Source organism: Natator depressus, chromosome 2 (genome assembly GCF_965152275.1).
Source record: "Natator depressus isolate rNatDep1 chromosome 2, rNatDep2.hap1, whole genome shotgun sequence".
Taxonomy (NCBI): domain Eukaryota; kingdom Metazoa; phylum Chordata; order Testudines; family Cheloniidae; genus Natator; species Natator depressus.
The window spans coordinates 265,357,193-265,384,774 of NC_134235.1; the positions used below are offsets into that span (position 1 = coordinate 265,357,193).

At 45.6% G+C, this 27,582-nt stretch overlaps 1 protein-coding gene across 9 annotated transcripts in view; it reads left to right on the forward strand.

Moving 5' to 3' along the window:
• Positions 1–27,582, forward strand: part of SMARCD3 (SWI/SNF related BAF chromatin remodeling complex subunit D3) — a 245,590-nt gene that overhangs the window by 186,049 nt on the left and 31,959 nt on the right. For all 9 annotated transcript variants that reach the window (XM_074946671.1, XM_074946669.1, XM_074946670.1 and 6 more), the window contains 3 exons: positions 7,495–7,656; positions 14,525–14,622; positions 15,321–15,456. In XM_074946671.1, the coding sequence (XP_074802772.1) occupies positions 7,495–7,656; positions 14,525–14,622; positions 15,321–15,456 (396 nt within the window). The remainder of the gene's footprint in view (positions 1–7,494; positions 7,657–14,524; positions 14,623–15,320; positions 15,457–27,582) is intronic.

The following is a 27,582-nucleotide window of genomic DNA, read 5'->3' on the forward strand; positions in this document are numbered from 1 at the left end:
CAGCGCCATTCCTGGTCCTCCTACTCAGAGTCAGAGTCGGACTCATCACTCCGACTATAGCAGAAGATCCTCCTCGTGGCACCATAGGCGGTCCCATCTGATGCAGTGGGCCCCTCCGTAGCAAAATCCACAACAGTGGCCCTTTTGGGCTCCATGGACTTTCCATCAAGCCCAGGGTTGGAGTCAGGGGTCCCACTCGGGTGCAGCATCAGTGGCGTCCGCGACGTTCATTACGCCACATTTGGGACCGGAGCCAGTGTCTCGGTCGCTAACACTGGCACTTGTGGTGTCATTTTTGGCACCAGCACCGACATTGACTGCTTCAGCACTGGAGGCATCAGCGGCCCCGATTACAGCTAGGGCGCACGACGCACTCTCGGCACTAGCGCTGACACTGCCTCTGTCATTGGCGCTGGCTGTGCCGGCACCTACAAGAACCCCAGTGTTCATGCTGCGCCAGGCACCAGCACCGGCGGGGGGCCCAATGTCAGCACTGACACCCGTGCCATTCACAGCACCAGGACCAGGCCAACCTACTGCAGTTCCCATGGGGCAAAGAGATCCCTCGGGTGGGAATGGTAGGGAGCAACCACCTCCCCTGCTGGTCTCCTCCTCCTCCTCCTCCTCACCAGATGAGGCCCTAGCTGGCACTTCAGTAGCCCCAGCTCTGGAAGACTCTAGAGTGTTGCAGAAGATGCTGCGCTGGGTTGCCCAGGGTCTGGGCATTAAGGTGGAGGAAGTTGTGGATGATACGAACCCTATGGTGGACATCCTGGCTCCCTCCGGCCCTATCCATATCACCTTACCACTGATAAAGACAATCACGGACATGACTGAGACCCTTTGGCAGACCCCGGCCTCGCTGCCACCAACTGCCAAGCACAATGAGCACCAGTACTTTGTGCCCTCCAAGGGCTATAAGCACCTCTGTTCCCACCCTCAGCTTGATTCCCTGGTGGTGGACGCCGCTAACCAGTGGGAGAGGCAAGGATTTCAAGGCCCTTCGCCCAAGAATAGGGATGCCAAAAAATTAAACCTTTTCGGGCGAAAGGTTTACTCCACAGGGGTACTGCAACTCCGAATATCCAACCAATAGGCCATTGTCAGCAGGTACCCCTACAATGCCTGCTTGGTGATGGCTAAATTTACAGAGTTGCTCCTCCCAGATTCCCATGCCAAATTTTCAGCTTTGGTTGAGGAAGGAAGACTGATCTCCAGAGCGTCCCTTCAGGCGGCACTTGATGGGGCAGATGCGGCAATCAGAGTTATGGTTACTGGAGTGGCCATGAGAAGGGGCTTATGGCTCCAGTTTTCTGGCCTCCCCTATGAGGTACAGCAAACCATTCAAGACCTGCCCTTTGAGGGTGAGACTCTTCTCAGAAAAGACGGACAAATGGCTGAACAGCCTTAAAGATTCCAGAGTCATCCTCAGGTCCCTGGGACTCTATACTCCTTCAACACAACAGAGACACTTCCGCCTGTAGCCACAGCAGCTGTTTGGTCAGCAGAACTGCCAAGACGGGTCCAGAAGGAGGAATTGGAACGGCAAGAGAAGGCCGTGCCAACCCTTTGGCCAGGCTTGAAACAACCCAAGCCATCTTCACGGCCCAAGCTGGCCTTTTGAATGCATGGTTGAGGACGGTGTACCACACCTGACAGTGGATCCACCCCGCCTTACCTTCTCATCCCGACTATCCCTTTTCTATCGTGCATAATCCCGTATCACCTCAGACCGATGGGTGCTCTGCATGGTAGAGAGGGGATACTCCATCCAATTCTGTGCCTTCCCATCCTTCCACCCCTCCTATCCCCCCACGTCCCTCTTCAGGGGCCCTTATCATAGAATCATAGAATATCAGGGTTGGAAGGGACCCCAGAAGGTCATCTAGTCCAACCCCCTGCTCGAAGCAGGACCAATTCCCAGTTAAATCATCCCAGCCAGGGCTTTGTCAAGCCTGACCTTAAAAACCTCTAAGGAAGGAGATTCTACCACCTCCCTAGGTAACGCATTCCAGTGTTTCACCACCCTCTTAGTGAAAAAGTTTTTCCTAATATCCAATCTAAACCTCCCCCATTGCAACTTGAGACCATTACTCCTTCTCACAAGCAGCTCTTTATCCAGGAATTGCAGTCGCTCCAACCTTTAGGGGCAGTGGAAAAGGTTCCTCAGGAGCAGGGGCGAGGCCTTCTATTCATGGTATTTCCTAATACCGAAAACCAAAGGTGGCCTCAGGCCCATCCTGGACCTGCGAGAACTCAACAAGTTCTTGAAGAAACTCAGGTTCCTCATGGTCTTTCTGGCCTCCCTCATTCCCTCATTGGATCCAGCAGACTGGTATGCTGCCTTCGACTTAAAGGACGCATACTTTCATATTGCAATCACCCAACCCCACAGGAAGTTCCTCAGGTTCATGGTGAACAACACCCACTACCAATTTCCGGTCCTCCCATTCGGCCTGTCAGCAGCACCTCGTGTTTTCACCAAGTGCATGGCAGTTGTCACTGCGTTTCTGAGCAGGCACTGAGTACAGGTGTTTCCGTACCTCGATGACTGGCTGATCAAGGGCCGCTCCAAGACCCAAGTGGAAGCTCAGGTCAGATTAATCAGAATCACCTTCAACAACCTGGATCTCTTTCTAAATAAAGCGAAATCTAAACTCTGTCCCTGGTCCAGAGGATAAAATTTATAGGGACAGTATTGGACTTACCCAGTATTGGACTCGTAAGCAAGGTTTCAGGCCATGACTGATATCATTTGAGGTCTCAGACAGTTTCCCACCACCACAGCAAAAAGCTGCGTGAAGCTTCTCGGACACATGGCTGCCTGTATTGACATGGTGCAGCATGCCAGACTCAGGCTTCGACCTCTTCAGTCGTGGCTTGTGTCAGTGTACCGCCTGGCCAGGGACAGCTTGCACAGGATAGTGACCCTGCCTCACCCGGTCCTCGACTCCCTCCTGTGGTGGCTCGACCCTCAGGAGGTGTGCTCAGGCATCCCCTTCGCCCTCAAGACCCTAACCTCAGAACTCAAGGCCTTAACCTAAGAACCCCCTTATACTGTGTTCTATAAGGATAAAGTGCAGCTCAGACCTCCTCCTGCTTTCCTCCCAAAGGTGGTATCACAGTTTCACATTAACCAGGACATCTTTCTCCCGGTGTTCTATCTTAAGCCGCATTCTAGTGGCAGGGAGCAGAGACTCCACTCACTAGACGTCCGCAGCGTGCTAGCTTTCTACATCGAGAGAACGAAGCTGCTCAGAAAATTGGTCCAGCTGTTTGTGGCGGTGGCAGACAGAATAGAAAGGCCTACCCATGTCATCACAATGCATTTCGTCATGGATCACATCCTGCATCCGCAAGCGCTACAACCTGACGGGGATTCCCACACCCCTGATCACTGCACACTCCACCACGGCTCAGGCTTCATCAACAGCGTTCGTGGCTCAGGTTCCCGCTCAGGAAATCTGCAGGGTGGTGACATGGTCTCCAGCCACGCTTTTACCACACACTATGCAATTACGCAACAGGCCAGAGATAATGCGGCCTGCGGACGAGCAGTGCTCCAATCAGTGGACGACTCCGACCCTGCCTCCTGAACTTGGATTTGTGAGTCTCCTTATTGGAATTGACATAGAATCATAGAATATCAGGGTTGGAAGAGACCTCAGGAGGTCATCTAGTCCAATCCCCTGCTCAAAGCAGGACCAATCCCCAACTAAATCATCCCAGCCAGGGCTTTGTCAAGCCGGGCCTTAAAAACCTCTAAGGAAGGAGATTCCACCACCTCCCTAGGTAACGCATTCCAGTGCTTCACCACCCTGCGAGTGAAAAAGTTTTTCCTAATATCCAACCTAGACATCCCCCACTAGACCATTGCTACTTGTTCTGTCATCTGCCACCACTGAGAACAGCCGAGCTCCATCCTCTTTGGAACTCCCCTTCAGGTAGTTGAAGGCTGCTATCAAATCCCCCCTCACTCTTCTCTTCTGCAGACTAAATAACCCCAGTTTCCTTAGCCTCTCTTTGTAAGTCATGTGCCCCAGCCCCCTAATCATTTTCGTTGCCCTCCGCTGGACTCTCTCCAATTTGTCCACATCCTTTCTGTAGTGGGGGGACCAAAACTGGACGCAGTACTCCAGATGTGGCCTCACCAGTACTGAATAGAGGGGAATAATCACTTCCCTCGATCTGCTGGCAGTGCACCTACTGATACAGCCCAATATGCTGTTGGCTTTCTTGGCAACAAGGGCACACTGCTGACTCATATCCAGCTTCTTGTCCACTGTAATCCCCAGGTCCTTTTCTGCAGAACTGCTGCTTAGCCAATCGGTCCCCAGCCTGTAGCGGTGCATGGGATTCTTCCGTCCTAAGTGCAGGACTCTGCACTTGTCTGTGTTGAACCTCATCAGATTTCTTTTGGCCCAATCCTCCAATATGTCTAGGTCACTCTGGACCCTATCCCTACCCTCCAGCGTATCTACCTCTCCCCCCATCTTAGTGTCATCTGCAAACTTGCTGAGGGTGCAATTCATCCCATCATCCAGATCATTAATAAAGATGTTGAACAAAACCAGCCCCAGGACCAATCCCTGGGGCACTCCGCTTGATACCGGCTGCCAACTAGACATCGAGCTGTTGATCACTACCCGTTGAGCCCAACAATCTAGCCAGCTTTCTATCCACCTTATCATAGAATCATAGAATATCAGGGTTGGAAAGGACCTCAGGAGGTCATCTAGTCCAACCCCCTGCTCAAAGCAGGACCAATCCCCAACTAAATCATCCCAACCAGGGCTTTGTCAAGCCTGACCTTAAAAACCTCTAAGGAAGGAGATTCCACCACCTGCCTAGGTAACACATTCCAGTGCTTCACCACCCTCCTAGTGAAAAAGTTTTTCCTAATATCCAATCTAAACTTCCCCCACTGTAACTTGAGACCATTACTCCTTGTTCTATCATCTGGTACCACTGAGAACAGTCTAGATCCATCCTCTTTGGAACCCCCTTTCAGGTAGTTATATTCCATTCATCCAGTCCATACTTCTTTAGCTTTCTGGCAAGAATACTGTGGGAGACCGTATCAAAAGCGTTGCTAAAGTCAAGATATATCTCATCCACCACTTTCCCCATATCCACAGAGCCAGTTATCTCATCACAGAAGGCAATCAGGTTGGACATGAACAAGCGCTTGAGAGTGAGTGGTAATAAAAAACGGGTACTCACTGTAGTAAGAGGAGGCCCTGAAACATAAACTCTTGTATCAGAGGCCCAGTCTGAGGCCTGAAGCCTGAACCATAGTACTTCCAGGCAGTGTTAAGCAAAGCTGGGCTGTGAGCCAGAGGCAGGTCCCACTCACAGAAGTTGGCAAGAAAAGGTTGTTAGAAGCACGTGCACACACACATGAGTGCTAATGAGAGGAACTTGTGCCAAGACGGCATCAGAACGCTCCACAGACATAACAAGGAACAGGCAGGTGCATCTTAAAGACAGGGTCAAAAAGACAACATGATGGATAGATTCGTTTGAACTATGATGAGTAATCTGTCCTGCCACTGTATAAAAGTAGGTTCAGGAGTGCACACCTTTGTCCAGCCTAGGGGGCAGTGGAGTGTCCTGCCACTGACTTAGCTGTGTCCATTGCCAGGGAGCACAAATTCGTAGTATGCCCTGTAGAGTCTATAGGGAACTATTACTGTGCTTTGTTTGACAATAAACCTGGCTCGGGTTCCTTTGTACCTTACAAGAGTCTGTGGTTTTTGGGGGTGCTCTCAGGGTCTGCTGTGTTAGCTATCTGTGCAGAGCTGGGGCAGCACACAGAGGGAACACGCACGCAGCCGACTGTTATCATCATCGAACAAGACCAGAGCACCACACCGGTAGCTACTTACAACACTCACCTTCTTGTGACTTGTTCTTCGAGCTGTGTTGTTCATGTCCATTCCAATACCCACCCTCCTACTCCTCTGTCGGAGTAGTCGGCAAGAAGGAACTGAGGGGGCGTAGAGTCGGCCTCTATATTGGAGGCCATGAAGGTGCGACACCAGGGAGCGCCCAGGCCGACCCTATGGTTGCTGCTAGGGCAAAAATCTTCCAGCTATTGTGAATGTGCATGCGCACACATCTGATTGGAATGGACATGAACAACACATCTCAAAGAACAACAGTTACGAGAAGGTGAGTAACCGTTTTTTTCCACCACTCTTGTTTCTAGTTAAATCTTTATTCTTTCTTAAATAAACCTTCTTTTGTTATAAGTGCTCACAAGTGCTATGTACTTTACAGGAGCTATGGTTTAAGGTAAAACTGGCAAACAGGGGCATGCTGTACCTTTGGGTGCAGAGACTCTGGAAATTCTGTGAGTAGCTTGTGTCAGGGGCTGGATATGAGAGGGAACGATTCAAAGCATATTTGCATATTGAGATTTCTCTCTGCCTGATTCAGAGGGGTTTGAATCCATGTCTCCTACCTCTCAGATGAGTGTATTAATCACCAGGTCATAGAGTCATTCCTTTTCTTTCTTTCTTTCTTTCTTTCTTTCTTTCTTTCTTTCTTTCTTTCTTTCTTTCTTTCTTTCTTTCTTTCTTTCTTTCTTTCTTTCTACCCAATGAATATTTAAGTATTTATGCATAGCCTGGTGGCTGAATCACTCACCCGGGAGGGAGGAGAGCTGAGTTCAAGTCTCTGCCCTAAAGAATATTTAAGTATTTATACAAAGTGTATAAGCATCAGCAGGCATGAGTGAGAACAGAATAACTTCTAGTCTGGTTGTTGGGATGCTCACCTAGAAGGCAGAGAGAGTTGAATTCAAGTTCCTGTTTCAGAGTGGGGATTCAAATGTGGATCTCCCAGATCCTATACAAATGCCCTAACACTAGACTAAAGTTTATAAGGGATGGACAGACACACACTTTCAATTTGCTGACAAATTCTGAAAATTTTTGAAAATGAGCCAAATATTCTAATTTTTTTTGGTTTGCTCGCTGAATCAAAAAGTCAGTTGTTTGCCCTGGTCTATTTATAACTCATTTTAGCTAGGAGGCTGGATATCTTAGGTGACTGCTAATGGGACTTTCTAGATCGTAGATCCCTGATTCAAATTTGGACTGGATCAATAGTGATGAAAAGTTGTTACCCTCTGATGGCTATTTAGTGGCCTTCTTATATGAATTAATATTGGTGGTTCTCAGTCCAGTTTCTTGTCCCCACATTACAAAAGCCATGATCAAAATTGGTACTGATTGGTCCCCTTGTTGGTAGGCTCAACACATCGGCCAAGAGTTCCACAGGGACTGAACATTCCTTTCACCCTTAAATATTGTTCTTCCAGGGCAGGGTTGAGGCACACTTCTTGGGCAGCTTGCACTTTTGCTGCCTTGATTACTTGAGTCTGCCACCTTTTATAAGGAACAAATTCACTAAAAAATTAAAAACAAAACTCACCTCAACCCTGTGCATCTTTCTGTCTGTCTGTTTCTGTCTCTCTCTCTGCTGTAGCCTCCACAGTTTAAATTGGACCCACGACTGGCCCGTTTGTTGGGAATACACACACAGACCCGATCAGCAATTATCCAGGCCCTCTGGCAGTACATCAAAACAAACAAACTGCAAGACTCCCATGATAAGGAATACATCAACTGTGACAAATACTTCCAGCAGGTAACTCCCTATTGATAGCAAGATCTCTTAAAAGTTTGGGACTAGCACCTGGCTGTTTCTTGAATGGGCAGGAGGTACTGAATAAAAGTTTCCTTTTATAATTCTCTGAATTTCTTCAGTTCCGCATGGCTGTCAGCAGGCACTACCACCAATGAGACAAACACTCTTTGCATACCTTTATTTTGCAGTGTAGACAAAGCCCCCAGAGTCACATACCCACGTAGTTCTTCCTCCTACTTTGCAGTGCTGGAAAGAATTTTTCTTGCTTTTCTGTATTCTGTATTAATTGCTTTGTACAGCTCTGACTCATGAATCAAAGCTTTTCTAATTACCATTTTATACCAGTCTTACAATATAACCTACTAATTCTGAATGGTTGATTATAGGGACAAAGTGAGTGAGGTAATGCTTTTTATTGGTCCAACTTCTGTTGATGAAAGGGACAAGTGTTCGATCTACACAGCTCTTCTTCAGGTTGGTTATACACAGACTCCTCCAGTCTGGCAGAAGTGGAAGGACATGCCATATGTCTCTTGAAGGGCAATTTTCTCCTAGATTTGCAGTAACTGGTAAGATTTCACTTGTGATCGCTATGTAATGATTTGAACAGTTATCTCCTCAAGACCCATTTCTGCTATGACACCCATGTGAAATTAACCAACCAAGCCATGCATTAAAAAGAATCCTCACCCTTTTCTCTCCATCACACCATGCAGTACCCTCGTTCAGGGTATGTCTTCACTGCCCACCGGATTGGTGGGCAGCGATTGATCCAGCGAGGATCAATTTATTGCGTCTAGTCTAGATGCGATAAGTCGACCCCCCGAGTGCTCTCCCGTCGACTCCTTGTACTCCAGTGCCGTGAGAGGCGCAGGCAGAGTCGATGGGGGAGCAGCAGCAGTTGACTCACCGTGGTGAAGACACCACGGTAAGTCGATCTAAGTATGTCAACTTCAGCTACGTTGCATAACTTAGATCAATGCCCCCGCACCTCCCGCCCCCAGTGTAGACCAGGGCTGAGTAATGTTGTCTTATGGGTGTTAACTCCAATTCCCCCTGCCCTCCTTGTTTCTATCTATGTACATCACGTCTAACTTAGTTTGTAAGCACCTCAGGGAAAGATCATTTCATCTTTCAGTTATGGGAGAAATAAATTATGAATATTTTAATAGGCACAAGGTAATTAAAGCTTTATTCTTAGCTTCCTTTCTAACTCTCCATTTTGAGTTGCTCATCATTCTTTTTCCAGTTGAAGTGACTCAACCCAAAGAGGACTTTTTGTTTTTTGAAAGTTTGAACAAAATTATTTCAGCTACTATTTAAAATTATTTGAACATGAAAGGCACATTTGTCTTTGTCCCACTATATCCCAATCAGAAATTTAATATTTCTGTAACCCAAAACCTTAAATGTTTAGACACTTTGAACTTACCCTATTTCAGAGATATTGGGTAAAATTTCCAATAGCTCTTAAGTCTCATTTTTAAAAGTGACTTGAGTACTTGAAGCCTGAATCCCATTGAAACTCAGTGGGACTTCCTCCTAAGTACCTAGGTCACTTTTGAAAATTTTACCTCTTACTTTGATCTAAGGCTAAAGATAAATTTCTTAACTTGGTTCTGTATTTTTAAAGATCTGAGGACATTTTCATTTATACTATGACCTCTTTACACCACTCTTAAAGTATAAAGGGACCTTTAAGTGAATAATTATATTCACTTGTAGGTTTACTTTTTTGCCCCCTCCAAGACACCTTTATATTGCCAGAGCAGTGTTCAGTGGCCTTAGTGTAAATGAGATGCAAACCCATGAGCCTGCACATTTGGGAGCTGGTTGCCTGCAAGGTAATGTTTTTTATCTGGCTTTCTGAGGCATTGTTTAAGAGAGCAGTAGTAGCATGTTCAGTGTAGCGACATTGTTAAGGAAAAAACTTAACCCATCAGTGCCCTTAATCTATCCAGGTTCTTGTATTGGCACCCATCATCGTAGTATGTAAGTGAGAGTAAGAATAACAACGTTGATCTATCTCAGTCTCCCTCCCTCCTTTTCTTGCTAGCAACAAGGGGATTTAAGGTTTGTTCTGAACTATGGTAACACAGTAGTGTTGGTTTGAGGAAGGTGTTATTGCAGGAAAGCAGAGTGAATGAAGAGGTGGGATTGGCGGCCATTCTTATTTCATATGGCAGGGAGTTCCATAGTTTTGGTCTGGTTCCTGGGATGGTTCTGTCTCTTACAGTCATGAGTCTTGTTGAAAGGTAGCAGTGGTGTGAATTTGGGGTCATGATGAAAGAGGGGTGTCTCAGGGGAGCCAGGGCCGTCCCATGTACAGCTTTGAATATCAAGGTAGACACCTGGAATCGGACTCAGTGCGGAGAAAAGTACTGTTGGGGGTACTCCGTGCTGCTGAGAATGTCACTAAGCATCTGGGCTGCTGCATTCTGATTAGTTGAAGCTTCCTAAAACCATAGGGCTTCATTCCTGGACATAGAGAATTGCAGTAGTTAAGCCGAGAAGTTATGAAAGGGTGGATCACAATGTGATGGAATGAGACAAATCATCTGGCCAGCTGCAGATGGAAGCTGATGTTTTTTGCCACTGTGGCTATTTGGGTATCTAGGTTCCATGCAGAGTCTGAGCGGATCCCAAGGCTACAGACCAGATTAACAATCCAGGGGAAGATATTTTTAGTGGGTGGGGTTGTTATGAAGGAAGAGAGTTCTTCAAAGCCCTTAATGTAAAAGTTCAGTTTGCTGAATAGCCACTGATTATTACAACTTCTAGAAGCTTTTAGTGTATGGGGAGAAATGGTCCATGCTCCAAAGGGCACACAAGGTAGTTAAAAACAAGATTGAACAAGTGATTGTGACAAATGATAGAAGAGAGGATGTGATGGAATCCAGTGATTGAATCAGGTAGTTTGCAAGGTGGCGACATGCATAAGTGGAATATTCCAAACCATATTCATTACTTTTTAAAAATCCTCTATTATTTTCTGTTCTTAAATGGCCTTTGTCTGTTTTTTAAAGTTCTTAAACCTCTTGCTGTTTCTGGTTATTATAATATATAATAATGGATGGAAATGTTAATACACCCCCCTCCATGGGCATGTTGGGCAGCAGCTGAATATAGGGGCCCTTATGGTTCCACTTTCTGAGGAGGAAGAAGGCAGAATTCAGGGAGCTGTGAACTATGGCAGATTAAATTCAATGTAGATAAATGCAAAGTAATACATATTGGAAAAAATAATCCCAGCTATATATACAAAATGGTGGGGTCTAAATTAGCTGTTACCACTCAAGAAAGAGATCTTGGCAGCAGCATCAATAGTTCTCTGAAAACAATGTGAAGCAGCAGTCAAAGGAGCCATTAGGAAAGGGATAGATAATAAAACAGAAAATATCATAATGCCTCTATATAAATCCATGGTACACCCACAAGTTGAATACTGTGTGCGGTTCTGGATACCTCAACTCCAGAATGATATATTATAATTGGAAAAGGTGCTGAGAAACACAACAAAAATGATTAGGGGTATGGAACAGCTTCCATATGAGGAGAGATTAAAAAGATTAAGTCTGTTCATCTTAGAAAAGAGACAACTAAGGGAGGGATATGACAGAGGTTTTTACAGTCATAAACGGTATGGAGAAAGTGAATAGGAAAGTGTTATTTACCCTTTCATCTAACACAAGAACTAGGGATCACCTGATGAAATTAATAGGCAGCAGGTTTAAAACAGAGAAAAGGTGCACGATACACAGTCAACCCATGGAACTCATTGCCAGGGGATGTTGTGAAGGCCAAAAATATAACTGGGTTAGGAAAAAGAATTAGATAAGTTCATAAAGAATAGGTCCCTCAATGGCTATTAGCCAAGATGGTCAGGGACGCAACCCCATGCTCTGGGTGTCCCTAAACCTCCAACTGCCAGAAGCTGGGACTGGATGACAGGAAATGGATCACTTGAAATTGTCCTTGTGACCGGAGTCCCAGGGGAGCCAACTGTGGTCACTCAATTAGGGTGAACTGCAAAGAATGGGTCAGACAATCCCCAAAGCGGGTGAATATTCCAATACTTAGATTTACCAAGCCAGCACAAAACAGCTTCTACAATACCTTACTGGCTACCCAGAAGCCAGCAACACAGTTCCCTTAAAGTAACCCAGCCTCAGGCCTCCCCAAGATACCCAGGTCAAATATGATGAGGATTACTGAAAATCTTATTCATCATATAAAAAAGTTCTACCAATCCTAAAGGATCGGACTCATTACCTCCCAGGTTAATCACTTTTCCAGATCTTACCCAAATACATGCTTACAGCCAATTCTTATTAAAGAAACTAAAATGTATTTAAAAAGAAAAGAGAATATGGTTAAAAGATCAGTATACATACAGACTTGAGTACAATCTTGAGATTCAGATTCATAGCAGAGATGATGAGTTTTATAGATGCAAAGAGTTCTTTTCGAAATAGTTCATAGGTTATAGTCCAATGTTTATATCCAGGGCAGTCCAGTCAGGACTGGGATCTCAGTCCTTATGGCTTAGGCTTCCACTGCGTGAAGCCTCAAGCAGATCTGAGATAAAAAGGATTGGGACCCAAACATCTTTATACAGTTTCAGGCCTTCTTGTGCAACTCGGAGTCCTTCAGCCAACAATAGGCACTCATGGGAACTTTGAAGTGGACCCATTTCCTAAGCATCGCCGGTAATTATCCACACAGATTAACATAAGGCAATTGCCTGTTTTTCCACCATTCATAAATGATTTGCTGTACATTTCAAAGAGAGATGAATACAGTGATATCCTATGTTTACAATTCATTTAAATGTTAAGATGTCCTTTCGATCTCTGAATTAACAGAATACAGCATAGACAGGGGCTATTTGATTACATTGTTGGCCACTACCAATATATATGTAAATGCACAAAAACACAAACATTATCTCCCCATATGCCTTTAAGGGTTGAATTTGAGTAATTTATCCTGCAAGATAAATTTCTGGTCATGTGTCACAGTCCTGTTCTGTCCATTCCCTCTGAAGCACTGTCCAAAGTTAGGATACTGGTTTAGATGGACCATTGGTCTGACCCAGTAATCAAAGGCTTTGGTGAAGGCCATGTCAAAGGCTTTCTGAAAGTCCAAGTACTCTATATCGACTGGATTTCACTATATTGACTATATCAGGGGTTCCCAAACTTGGTTCACGGCTTGTTCAGGGTAAGCCCTTGGCGGGCCGCGAGACACTTTGTTTACCTGAGCGTCCACAGGTATGGCCGCTTGCACCTCCCAGTGGCTGCGGTTCACTGTTCCCGGCCAATGGGAGCTGCGGGAAGTGGCGCAGGCTGGGCCACCACTTCCTGCTGCTTCCCACAGCTCCCATTGGCTGGGAATGGCGAACTGCGGCCACTGATAACATGAGTTATGAGGAGAGGCTGAGGGAACTGGGGATGTTTAGTCTACGGAAGAGAAGAATGAGGGGGGATTTGATAGCTGCTTTCAACTACCTGAAAGGGAGTTCCAAAGAGGATGGATCTAGACTGTTCTCAGTGGTAGCAGATGACAGAACAAGGAGTAATGGTCTCAAGTTGCAGTGGGGGAGATTTAGGTTGGATAGTAGGAAAAACTTTTTCACTCGGAGGGTGGTGAAACACTGGAATGCGTTACCTAGGGAGGTGGTGGACTCTCCTTCCTTAGAAGTTTTTAAGGTCAGGCTTGACAAAGCCCTGGCTGGGATGATTTAATTGGGGATCGGTCCTGCTTTGAGCAGGGAGTTGGACTAGATGACCTCCTGAGGTCCCTTCCAACCCTGATATTCTATGATTCTATGATTCACTGGGAGCTGGAGCAGCCATACCTGCAGACGCTCAGGTAAATAAAGCATCTCGCGGTTCAGGGGCTTACCCTGAACAAGCCGCGAGCTAAGTTTGGGAATCCCTGAACTATATTGACATAGATTCTAAGGCCGGAAGGGACCACTCTGATCATTTAGTCTGACCTGCTACATAAGAATAAGAACATAAGAATGCCCATACTGGGTCAGACCAATGGTCTGTCTAGGCCACTATTCTGTCTTCTGACAGTGGCCAATGCCATGTGTTTCAAAGAGAGTGAAAAGAACAGGGCAATTATCAAGTGATCCATCCCTTGTTGTCCAGTCGCACCATCTGGCAGTCAGAGGTTTAGGGCACCAAGAGCATGGAATTGCATCCCTGATCATCTTGACTAATTGCCATTAATGGACCTTTCCTCCATGAACTAATCTAATTATTTTTGAACCCCATTGCATAACACAGGCCATAGAACTTACCCGAAATAATTCCTGTTTGAACTATGCAGGGTCTTTTAAAAAACATCTAATCTTTCATTAAAAAATTGCCAGTGATGGAGAATCTACCACAACCTTTGGTAAATTGTTCCAGTGATTAATTACCCCCACTGTTAAAAATGTACACCTTATTTCCAGCCTTAATTTGTCTAGTTTCAAGTTCCAGCTATTGGATCTTGTTATATCTTTTCTTGATTAATCAGCCCATTATCAAATATTTGTTCCATATGTAGGTAATTATAGACTGATCTAGTCACACCTTAACCTTCTAACATTATAATGAGCTGTTTGCTACAGCTGCTAGGCTAAAGCGGGGATGCTGCCCACCCCATCAGCATCCAGCCAGACTGGTAAGTGACTTCGGAATTTATCAGGAAAGCAGTGTTAATATAAAGAATGCCCGGGCCGGGATGGGCAGAGCTAGAGATAAGCTTTCAGAATTACCTGACTTTTGAGCCCTTGATTTCTCACCTTCCTGTTCAATTGCAAGGTAGTTTTTTTTCCCAGGGATATTAACAAACCTTTCACCTTGTTTAGATCTTCGACTGTCCACGGCTAAAATTTTCTGAAATTCCTCAGAGACTCACTAACCTGCTGCTGCCTCCAGACCCCATAGTTATAAACCACATCATCAGGTAAGTGTGCCGGCCAGCCCAGCACTGCCTGGGTTTCCCACAACAAAGGAAGTATGAGCCATTTCCCTCTTTGCCCCACAGATGTTTCCAACCAAACCAGTCCTCCATTTTCTGCCAAACCAGGACCCTGATAGATTATTTTTATGTGGGATACTTCCACAGATGCCATTACTCTAGTACCTCATGAACTTTCATGAATTTATCCTCATAACCCCCTCCCTTCCCTTAGGAAATGTTGTTATTCCCATGTTACAGATGGGAAGTTGAAGTACAGAAAGACTAAGTGTTTTGCCCAAAGTCAAAGAAGATGTGAGTAGTGGAGCAGGGAGTTGAATCTGTGTCTCACTAGTCCTCGGCTAGAACCCTAAACACCGGATGATCTGTTCTTTCTAAAAAGGTACCTTTCACTATCCCCTGCAACACATCCTGCTGGAATACTGAGCTTTCCCCAAAGCCAGCACTCCTGGGAAGACTGGAGTAGCTGGGAGCTCCCATCCTGCCCTGCTCCCTACAGTGCCTCCTACTAGGAGATGTTGGGACCTGAAGCGTTTGTGAGTGCCACAGAAGAAGCTCTGTTATTCCCATTCCTTCCTAGTTAGGTCTGGAAGAAGTCTCAGCAGATTCTGCTAAAAACTTGGACCCAAGTGGGCCTAACACTTAGAGTGGAATTCAAGGTTCTGTTGTTATCTTCTCCATAGTGTTGACCCCAATGACCAGAAAAAGACGGCGTGTTATGACATTGACGTGGAAGTTGAAGATCCCTTAAAAGGACAGATGAGTAGCTTTCTCCTCTCAACAGCCAATCAGCAGGAGATCACAGCACTGGACAACAAGGTACTGGCACAAGAGTGAAGCATTTAAAGTATCATGGTATATGTGAATATGCAGTACGAGGGGCATGGAATCACATGCTACACTCTGAGAATGCAGTCTGAGCTGGATACATTGTCACAGAGCATGCTCTATGGGAGTAGATATTAATAGATTTTTAAGGTCAGAAGGCACCATTAGATTATCTAGTTTGACATCCTATTTAACACGGGCCATAGAATTTCACCCAGTTACCTTTGTATTGAGCCCAATAATGTGTGTTTGACTGAAAAATACCTTCTAGAAAGGCATCCAATCTTGATGTAAAGACATCAAGAGATAGAAAATCCACCACTTCCCTTGCTGGTTTGTTCCAATAGTTAATCACTCTCTCTATGAAAAATTTGTGCCTTATTTCTAATTTGATTTTGTCTGGCTTTAACTTCCAGCCATTCATTCTTGTTCTGCTTTCTCCACTAGACTAAATAGCTCTTTACTACCTGGTATTGTCTTGCCATGAAGGTACTCATATACGATAATCAAGTCACCTTTTGATCTTCTTTTTAATAAGATAAACAAATTGAGCTCTTTAAATCTCTAATGTAAAGCTTTTTTTTTTTTTTCCAGTGCTCAAATAATTTTTGTGGCTCTTTTCTGTACCCTCTCCAAGTTTACAACATCTTTTTTAAAATGTGGATACCAGAACTGGATACAGTAATCATCTCCCTACTTCAAAAAAAGAAAAGGAGTACTTGTGGCACCTTAGAGACTAACAAATTTATTTGAGCATAAGCTTTCGTGAGCTACAGCTCACTTCATCAGATGCATTCATTTCCACTGAATGCATCCGATGAAGTGAGCTGTAGCTCATGAAAGCTTATGCTCAAATAAATTGGTTAGTCTCTAAGGTGCCACAAGTCTTGCTTTTCTTTTTGCGAATACAGACTAACACGGCTGCTACTCTGAAACCTCCCACTTCAGTTCACTACTCGCTGTTTATACATCCAGGGATTGCATTGATCCATTTTTCCACAATATTGTATTAGGAACTCATGTTGAGGAATTTGTCCATTATAATCCCTAGATCTTTTTCAGTCACTGTTCTCCAAAATACAGTCCCCCATTCTGTAGGAATGGTCCGTGTATGACTGCTGTAGAATACATTTTGTATGAATGGGCCCAGCTTACCAAATGATTCAGATCGCTCTGTATGACTGCCCTGTCCTCGAAATTATTTATCAGTCAGCCAGTCTTTGTGTCATCTACAACTTTAATCAGCAGTGATTTTATAAAATAATAATAGTATTATTAATAATAATAATATAAATATATTTACTTCCAAATCCTGATTGGCATTAATTATATTCCCATTTTTTATAGATTGAATCCTGTATCAGTTTTCCCATTATTTTGCCTGAGATTGATGTCAGACTAACTCTCTTATAATTATGTGGGTCATCCCACATGCATTTTGGAATATTGACATGATACATCAGCAATCTTCCAATCTTCTGGAATTTCCCCAATATTTCAAGATTTATTGAAAATTAACATTAGTGGGCCAGAGGTACCCTCAGACAACTCTTTTAGGACTTTTGGGTGCAAGCAATCTATACCAGTTGATTTAAAAATGTTTATTCCTAGTAGATATTGTTTAACATCCTCCCTAGTTACTAATGGTCTGAAGAGTAGTTCATCATCCTCATGTGATATGAGAACATCATTCTGCTTCTTTCCAGATATGGAACAGAGGTAAGGGGTCAGCTTGTTTTTTAACTTTAACATCAGGAATTTCAAGTCAGATTTCTCTGATTTTGCTGGAGAACTTTCTGGGGAAAGGAGGTGTTTGAGGGCTTATCTACACATAAAAACGTGTACCACTTTAACTATACTGGTGTAAAGAAAAGGAGTACTTGTGGCACCTTAGAGACTAACAAATTTATTTGAGCATAAGCTTTCGTGAGCTACAGCTCACTTCATCGGATGCATTCAGTGGAAAATACAGTGGGGAGATTTATATACATAGAGAACATGAAAGAATGGGTGTAACCATACACACCGTAAGGAGAGTGATCACTTAAGGTGAGCTATTACCAGCAGGAGAGTGCGGGGGAGGGGAGGACCTTTTGTAGTGATAATCAAGGTGGGCCATTTCCAGCAGTTGACAAGAATGTCTGAGGAACAGTGGGGGGTTGGGGGGGGATAAACATGGGGAAATAGTTTTACTTTGTGTAATGACCCATCCACTCCCAGTCTCTATTCAAGCCTAAGTTAATTATATCCAGTTTGCAAATTAATTCCAATTCAGCAGTCTCTCGTTGGAGTCTGTTTTTGAAGCTTTTTTGTTGAAGAATTGCAACTTTTAGGTCTGTAATCGAGTGACCAAAGAGATTGAAGTGTTCTCCAACTGGTTTTTGAATATTATAATTCTTGATGTCTGATTTGTGTCCATTTGTGTCCCACTGTTCCTCAGATGTTCTTGTCAACTGCTGGAAATGGCCCACCTTGATTATCACTACAAAAGGTTTTTTCCTGCCCCCCGTTCTCCTGCTGGTAATAGCTCACCTTAAGTGATCACTCTCCTTACAGTAAAAAGAAAAGGAGTACTTGTGGCACCTTAGAGACTAACCAATTTATTTGAGCATGAGCTTTCGTGAGCTACAGCTCACTTCATCGGATGCATACTGTGGAAACTGCAGAAGACATTATATACACACAGAGACCAACAATACCTCCTCCCACCCCACTCTCCTGCTGGTAATAGCTTATCTAAAGTGATCATCAAGTTGGGCCATTTCCAGCACAAATCCAGGTTTTCTCACCCTCCGCCCCCCCCACACACACACACACTCACTCTCCTGCTGGTAATAGCCCATCCAAAGTGACCACTCTCTTCACAATGTGTATGATAATCAAGGTGGGCCATTTCCAGTACAAATACAGGTTTTCTCACCCCCCCCCCTTTTCCAGCAGGAGAGTGAGTTTGTGTGTGTGTTGGGGGGGGGGGGTGAGAAAACCTGGATTTGTGCTGGAAATGGCCCACCTTTATTATCCTGCACATTGTAGGGAGAGTGGTCACTTTGGATGAGCTATTACCAGCAGGAGAGTGAGTTTGTATGTGTATGGGGGTGAGGGGGTGAGAAAACCTGGATTTGTGCTGGAAATGGCCCACCTTGATTATCATGCACATTGTAGGGAGAGTGGTCACTTTGGATAAGCTATTACCAGCAGGAGAGTGAGTTTGTGTGTGTGTGTTTTTTGGGAAAGGGGGGGGGGGAGAGAACCTGTATTTGTACTGGAAATGGCCCACCTTGATTTTCATGCACGTTGTAAGGAGAGTGGTCACTTTGGATAGGCTATTACCAGCAGGAGAGTGAGTTTGGGGGGGGGGCGGGCGGAGGGTGAGAAAACCTGGATTTGTGCTGGAAATGGCCCAACTTGATGATCACTTTAGATAAGCTATTACCAGCAGGAGAGTGGGGTGGGAGGAGGTATTGTTTCATGGTCTCTGTGTGTATATAATGTCTTCTGCAGTTTCCACAGTATGCATCCGATGAAGTGAGCTGTAGCTCACGAAAGCTTATGCTCAAATAAATTGGTTAGTCTCTAAGGTGCCACAAGTCCTCCTTTTCTTTTTGCGAATACAGACTAACACGGCTGTTACTCTGAAACCGCTCCTTACAGTGTGTATGGTAACACCCATTCTTTCACGTTCTCTATTTATATAAATCTCCCCACTGTATTTTCCACAGTATGCATCCGATGAAGTGAGCTGTAGCTCACGAAAGCTTGTGCTCAAATAAATTGGTTAGTCTCTAAGGTGCCACAAGTACTCCTTTCCTTTTCTTTTGCGAATACAGACTAGCACGGCTGCTCCTCTGAAACCTGTCATTATACTGGTGTAGTTACAGCTGTACAACTGCAAAGGGTGAATGCAATTGTATCAGTGTAAAGGTGCTAATTCTCATAAACTATTCCAGTGTAATAAGCACCTTTATGCCAGGAAAACTGTGCCACACTAGGGTTTGTACCAATTTAGCTATTTCACTGTAAAATCACACCCCTAACCAAAACAGTTAAATTGGTAGAAAAACTATGTGTATACCTTCCACTTTCACTGAATGATTGTGACAGTTGGGGTGTTGAATGTTTAACAACAAAGTCCTTTCACAAAATATTTATTAGTCATTTCAGTTAAATAGGCGGTAACAAAGTAACCAAAAAGGGGTTTTAAGCTATATGACTTAGGCCAAGTCTACACTGCAAGCTTTTGCCAGCATAGCGATGTTCGTTACTTTTGTGATTTTCTGTGACATTTTTGTCCTATCAGAAGTCCTAGTGTAGATGCAGTTGTACTAGCTTAGCTTATTTTGTCCAATGACTCAATGTAAGCTATACCGGCAAAATAACTTTTTTGCATTTACATAGGAGAGTTTTACTGAAACTTTCAAGAATAGATTTGGCCTCTGTCTGAGTTTCCAGTCTGTAAAACAGGGATAGCAGCACTGCTCTACCTCCCAGGGGTGTTATGAGGATAACGAATCTGAAGACTGTAAAGCACTCAGATGCTACAGTGAGTGGGACTGTGTATCTGTGATTGATGGATGTGGAGGTTTTGGTTCATGATGAAACCACCCCAATACTTCCCACTGCAGAGCTCCTCTCCCTGCCTTTTCAGCTCACTCTTCCCTGCATTCTTCTGTAGCTTGAACAATTATTACAATTATAAAATTATTTATTAGGGTGGAACATGCACACGGCACAAATAGGTTCTTCTTCATGCAGCTACTTTAGAATTAATTAAGAAGATGAAATCGGTGAAACACACAGAGATCCCTTATTAGCTTAAGTTAATTAGTTATTTACTGGAGGCAAATATAATAGAACCATAGAATATCAGGGTTGGAAGGGATCTCAGGAGGTCATCTAGTCCAAACCCCTGCTCAAAGCAGGACCAATCCCCAACTAAATCATCCCAGCCAGTCCTTTGTCAAGCCTGACCTTAAAAACTTCTAAGGAAGGAGATTCCACCACCTCCCTAGGTAACGCATTCCAGTGTTTGACCACCCTCCGAGTGAAAAAGTTTTTCCTAATATCCAACCTAAACCTCCCCCACTGCAACTTGAGACCATTACTCCTCGTTCTGTCATCAGCTACCACTGAGAACAGTCTAGATCCATCCTTTTGGAACCCCCTTTCAGGTAGTTGAAAGCAGCTATCAAATCCCCGCTCATTCTTCTCTTCCGCAGACTAAACAATCCCAGTTCCCTCAGCCTCTCCTCATAACTCATGTGTTCCAGTCCCCTAATCATTTTTGTTGCCCTCCGCTAGACTCTTTCCAATTTTTCCACATCCTTCCTGTAGTGTGGGGCCCAAAACTGGACACAGTACTCCAGATGAGGCCTCACCAATGTTGAATAGAGGAGAACGATCACGTCCCTCGATCTGCTGGCAATGCCCCTACGTATACATCCCAAAATGCCATTGGCCTTCTTGGCAACAAGGGCACACTGCTGACTCATATCCAGCTTCTCATCCACTGTAACCCCTGCCTAGCCATTCGGTCCCTAGTCTGTAGCGGTGCATGGGATTCTTCCATCCTAAGTGCAGGACTCTGCACTTCTCCTTGTTGAACCTCATCAAATTTCTTTTGGCCCTATCCTCTAATTTGTCTAGGGCCCTCTGTATCGTATCCCTACCCTCCAGCGTATCTACCTCTCCTCCCAGTTTAGTGTCATCTGCAAACTTGCTGAGGGTGCAATCCACGCCATCCTCCAGATCATTAATGAAGATATTGAACAAAACTGGCCCCAGGACCGACCCTTGGGGCACTCCGCTTGATACCGGCTGCCAACTAGACATGGAGCCATTGATCACTACCCGTTGAGCCCGACAATCTAGCCAGCTTTCTATCCACTGTGACAAAGTTCCTCCTCTACCTTGGTGCGTCTTGCGCTTATTGGCGGATTTGCTCCCCTTGGAGTTTCACAGCAGCCCTCAGTTTGGCCATTTTCATGAACCCACAGTCCAGGTCAACTCCTCCTGTGTCTGACCAGGACTTGAGAGGTTTGGGGGGAACCCGGGCCCGCCCTCTACTCCAGGTTCCAGCCCAGGGCCCTGTGGTATGCAGCTATTTAGAGTGCCTCCTGGAACAGCTGTGCAACAGCTACAACTCCCTGGGCTACTTCCCCCTGGCCTCCTCCCAACACCTTTTTTATCCTCACCATGGGACCTTCCTCCTGGTGTCTGATGATGCTTGTACTAGTCAGTCCTCCAACAGTATGCGTCCAGAAGTCCCAGACAACTGGAAAAAGGCTAATGTAGTGCCCATCTTTAAAAAAGGGAAGAAGGAGGATCCTGGGAACTACTATTCGACATTGGTCAGGCCTCATCTGGAGTACTGTGTCCAGTTTTGGGCCCCACACTACAAGAAGGATGTGGAAAAATTGGAGAGAGTCCAGCAAAGGGCAACAAAAATGATTAGGGGTCTGGAACACATGAGTTATGAGGAGAGGCTGAGGGAGCTGGGATTGTTTAGTCTGCAGAAGAGAAGAATGAGGGGGGATTTGATAGCTGCTTTCAACTACCTGAGAGGTGGTTCCAAAGAGGATGGTTCTAGACTATTCTCAGTGGTAGAAGATGACAGGACAAGAAGTAATGGTCTCAAGTTGCAGTGGGGGAGGTTTAGGTTGGATATTAGAAAAAACTTTTTCACTCGGAGGGTGGTGAAACACTGGAATGCATTACCTAGGCAGGTGGTAGAATCTCCTTCCTTAGAAGTTTTTAAGGTCAGGCTTGACAAAGCCCTGGCTGGGATGATTTAATTGGGGAATGGTCCTGCTTTGAGCAGGGAGTTGGACTAGATGACCTCCTGAGTTCCCTTCCAACCCTGATATTCTATGATTCTATGATTTCACTCCTGCATGCCCGAGCAATATTTTTATATTCTTCCCTGCTCATTTGTCCAATCTGCCACTTCTTGTAAGCTTCTTTTTTGTGTTTAAGATCCACAAGGATTCCACTGTTAAGCCAAGCTGGTCGCCTGCCATATTTACTATTCTTTCTGCACATCCCGATGGTTTGTCCCTGTAACCTCAATAAGGATTCTTTAAAATACAGCCAGCTCTCCTGGACTCCTTTCCCCCTCATGTTAATCTCCCAGGGGATCCTGCCCATCAGTTCCCTGAGGGAGTCAAAGTCTGCTTTTCTGAAGTCCAGGGTCCGTATTCTGCTGCTCTCTTTTCTTCCTTGTGTCAGGATCCTGAAGTCGACCATCTCATGGTCACTGCCTCCCAGGTTCCCATCCACTCTTGCTTCCCCTACTAATTCTTCCCAGTTTGTGAGAAGCAGGTCAAGAAGAGCTCTGCCCCAGTTGGTTCCTCCAGCACTTGCACCAGGAAATTGTCCCCTACCCTTTCCAAAAACTTCCTGGATTGTCTGTGCACCCCTGTATTGCTCTCCCAGCAGATATCAGGGTGATTGAAGTCTCCCATGACAACCATCGATCTAGTAACTTCCGTTAGTTGCTGGAAGAAAGCCTCGTCCACCTCATCCCCCTGGTCCGGTGGTCTATAGCAGACTCCCACCACGACATCACCCTTGTTGCTCACACTTCTAAACTTAATCCAGAGACTCTCAGGTTTTTCTGCAGTTTCATACCGGAGCTCTGAGCAGTCATACTGCTCTCTTACATACAATGCAACTCCCCCACCTTTTCTGGCCTGCCTGTCCTTCCTGAACAGTTTAGATCCATCCATGACAGTACTCCAGTCATGTGAGTTATCTCACGAAGTCTCTGTTATTCCAATCACATCATAATTCCTTGACTGTGCCAGGACTTCCAGTTCTCCCTGCTTGTTTCCCAGGCTTCTTGCATTTGTGTATAGGCACTTGAGATAACTTGCTGTTTGTCCTGCCTTCTTAGTATGAGGCAGGAGCCCTCCCCTCTCGCACTCTCCTGCTCGTGCTTCCTCCCGGTATCCCACGTCCCCACTTACCTCAGGGCTTTGGTCTCCTCCCCCCGGTGAACCTAGTTTAACGCCCTCCTCACTAGGTTAGCCAGGCTGCTTGCGAAGATGCTCTTCCCTCTCTTCGTTAGGTGGAGCTCGTCTCTGGCTAGCACTCCTCCTTCTTGGAACACCATCCCATGGTCAAAGAATCCAAAGCCTTCTGTCCGACACCACCTGCATAGCCATTCGTTGACTTCCACGATTTGACGGTCTCTACCCAGGCCTTTTCCTTCCACGGGGAGGATGGACGAGAAGACCACTTGCCCCTCAAACTTCTTTATCCTTCTTCCTAAAGCCACGTAGTCTGCAGTGATCCGCTCAAGGTCATTTTTCTAGTTAGTTAGGTTGTTCATTGGCGACTTCTCTACCCTTCCTAGCCTGGGGACTGTGCCCTTTCAAGCCAGTTTTTAAAACTGTGTCTTGTGCCCTTGCTCCTTTTCAGTGAGCGACGAGCATACCCGCTACTTGTAGTGTCTGGGTGAAGCCTACATAGTTTCCCGCTGCTCCATTTGCTGCTCCTTTCCACCACGGACCCGAGCAACTTGTGAGCTTTGCCTCTGCAATTTCTTAATGGAGGAGGCACTGCGCCCACATGCACAGCTCCAATGGAACCACCAGAGCGACGCCCGTCACTGGTGGTGAGCACGTCACTGAGTCCTTCCATTGCGGCATCACCACACACACCAAAGCCCCACCACGTGCACAAGAAGCACGGGCACAAAGGTGACTCCCTGACAGGAATCACCTCAAAGGGCAGTGTTTCTTCCCCAGATCGGGATCGGTCGGGCGAGAAGTCATGCACTACAGCTGACGGTCCAGCCTCAACTTCAGCACTGTCCCCAAAGAGAACGCAGACAGAGCATCGCTCCAAATGCCACCTCTCACCATTGACCCCATCTGTTCTGGCACCGGGACCCTCTACTTTTCTCCTGGCATCATCAATCCCGCCGAGACCCTCAGGCTCAATGCATCTGGTCCTGTGCCCTCTGGGCCATTTATTGCCTCTCACACCATTGGCGGAACTTATATTACCCTTTGTCAGTACTCCACCATGTTCCACACCACAACTGGACCTGGGGATTACAGGTTGATGAGAAGCTGGATATGAGTCAGCAGTGTGCCCTTGTTGCCAAGAAGGCCAGCCGCATATTGGGCTGTATTAGTAGGAACATTACCAGCAGATCAAGGGAAGTGATTATTCCCCTCTATTTGGCACTGGTGAGGCCACACCTGGAGTATTGCATCCAGTTTTGGTCCCCCCCACTACAGAAGGGATGTGGACAAATTGGAGATAGTCCAGCAGAGGGCAACGAAAATGAATTAGGGGGCTGGGGCACATGATTTACGAGGAGAGGCTCAGGGAGCTGAGGTTATTTAGTCTGCAGAAGAGAAGAGTGAGTGGGGATTTGATAGCAGCCTTCAACTACCTGAAGGGGGGTTCCAAAGAGTATGGAGCTAGGCTGTTCTCAGTGTTGGCAGATGACAGAACAAGAAGCAATGGTCTCAAATTGCAGTGCGGGAGGTCTAGGTTAGATATTAGGAAACACTAGTTCACTAGGAGGGTGGTGAAGCACTGGAATGGGTTAACTAAGGAGGTGGTAGAATCTCCATCCTTAGAGGTTTTCAAGGCCCGGCTTGACAAAGCCCTGGCTGGGATGATTTAGTTGGGGATTGGTCCTGCTTTGAGCAGGGGATTGGACTAGATGACCTCCTGAGGTCTCTTCCAACCCTAATATTCTATGATTCTATGAATCTCCCCAACATGGTGGGTTGCCCCTATTATAGGGTTGCCTGAGCCCTAAGTGCCCTCCTTCCATGTCCAAACTTAGCCTTCTCACCCACAAAAATGTTAGAGTACACTTATCTATAGGCTGGTATGTTCGTGCATATTAATGACATATTCATAACTATTAGAGACCACTAGCTCATCTTCACCTCTGTTATTTCTGTTCTAATCAGTTATTTCCATGTTTTTTGTGGTGTACCTGTTAAGTCTGAAACAGGCCATGAACTTGGGTGGCCTTACCTACCAACTTGCTTTAACTTGCCTACTTATCTATGTGAAAGGTCACAAACATATATACTGTATGCTTTAGCTCATCACCACCTATCTAGGGTAAAGGTCTCGAACAGATGTATGTTAACTTGCCTTAGCTTAACATACAGAATGTTACCTGTAGGTTCCATCCATTATAGCTAAAATACTCTAATACAAATTGGTAAACCTATTATAATAACAAATAATAAACCTAAATGATTAAACTCATAACAAAATATATATATGCAAGCAAGCAGGCTAGCTTTATAGGCTACAAGCCATACTTGCATGACTGGCTGGTGCAGGGAAGATATTTTCATCAGTCCTCAGTCTGTGTGCCTCACGCTCTGTTCCAGAGCCTGGGTATGAAAGTCAATTGTGGAGAAAATGAACTTGGCACCCCCCTATTTCTCCCCCAGTCCAGTGAATCAGATTTATCAGTGTGATCCTGGACTTCGCAAGATCCATGCCCTGCCTCCCCCAGGACAGCTTCAAGAATGTGCTGGCACCAGTTCTACAGTTAGAATCAAACCCAGATACAGATGTGTAAGGATGTGTCTCGCCACTCTTTGTCATGTGGCCTCCTGTGCCTTTGTGACAAATTCACCTCAATTGCATGTAAGGTTGATTGAGATAGGTTTACAAACTCACCAGATGTCATCTAGACATGCCTCTCTGAGTTCCCTCTACTCATGTCATACCTGAAATTATGGAAGGACCTCGCAAATACCTGCAGAGGGATCTCCTTCCACCCCAGGACCTTCTTAATAGATGCTTCGCTTCAGGGTTGGGAAAAGTGCATGGAAGACCTTGGTGTACGAGACCTATGGACTGCAATGAAAACAAAAATGCACATCAATCTTCTGGAGCTCAGAGCTGTGTTCAAAGCATTCAAGTCCATTCTCCAATAAATCAAGGAATAGACAATCCAAATAATGACCGAAAACATGACCACCATAGTCTACATCAACAAGCAGGATGGCATGAGGTTTTTTCCCTCTCTGCCACGAAACCATCAGACTGAAACTAGCGCACCAGCTGTACTGGGGCAGCCCGGCTTCCCCGGGGGCAATTTAAAGGGCCTGGGGCTCCCAGCAGTTCCGCCACTACTCCAGGGCTCCGGGGACTATATAAAGGACCGGAGCGATAGAAGCAGGGGAGCAGCAGGCTCTTTAAATAGCCCCGGAACCCCGGGCTGCTGCTGCTACCACCCCGGTGGGGGAGGAGGAGAAGTGGGGGGCACTTACCTTACAGGGTGGGCTGGGGTTGGCTCTGACCCCCTCGGCACCATCCCTTCCGCCCTAGGCACCGCCCCTTCTGGGGGCCAGAGCTGGCCCCAGCATACCGGTAAGTCACTGGACTTATTTTCACCCCTGTATATTACATTGGCAGATGTGCAGATGAATGAGCCCCTGATGGTGTGGCTGATGTGGTTAGGTCCTATGATGATGTCCCTTGAATAGATATGCGGACAGAGTTGGCAACAGGGTTTGTTGCAGGGATTGGTTCCTGAGTTAGTTTTTTTGTTGTGTGGTGTGTAGTTGCTGGTGAGTATTTGCTTCAGGTTGGGGGGCTGTCTGTAAGTGAGGACTAGTCTGTCTCCAAAAGTCTGTGAGAGTGAGGGATCATCCTTCAGGATAGGTTGTAGATCCTTGATGATGTGCTGGAGAGGTTTTAGATGGGGGTTGTACGTGATGGCCAGTGGTGTTCTGTTATTTTCCTTGTTGGGCCTGTCCTGTAGTAGGTGACTTTTGGGTACCCTTCTGGCTCTGTCAATCTGTTTCTTCACTTCACCAGGTGGGTACTGTAGTTTTAAGAATGCTTGATAGAGATCCTGTAGGTGTTTGTCTCTGTCTGAGGGATTGGAGCAAATGCAACTGTATCTTAGAGCTTGGCTGTAGACAATGGATTGTGTGATGTGGTCTGGATGAAAGCTGGAGGCATGTAGGTAAGTATAGCGGTCAGTAGGTTTCCAGTATAGGGTGCTGTTTATGTGACCATCGCTTATTAGCACTGTAGTGTCCAGGAAATGGGCACTCTTGTGTGGACTGGTCCAGGCTGAGGTTGATGGTGGGGTGGAAATTGTTGAAATCCTGGTGGAAT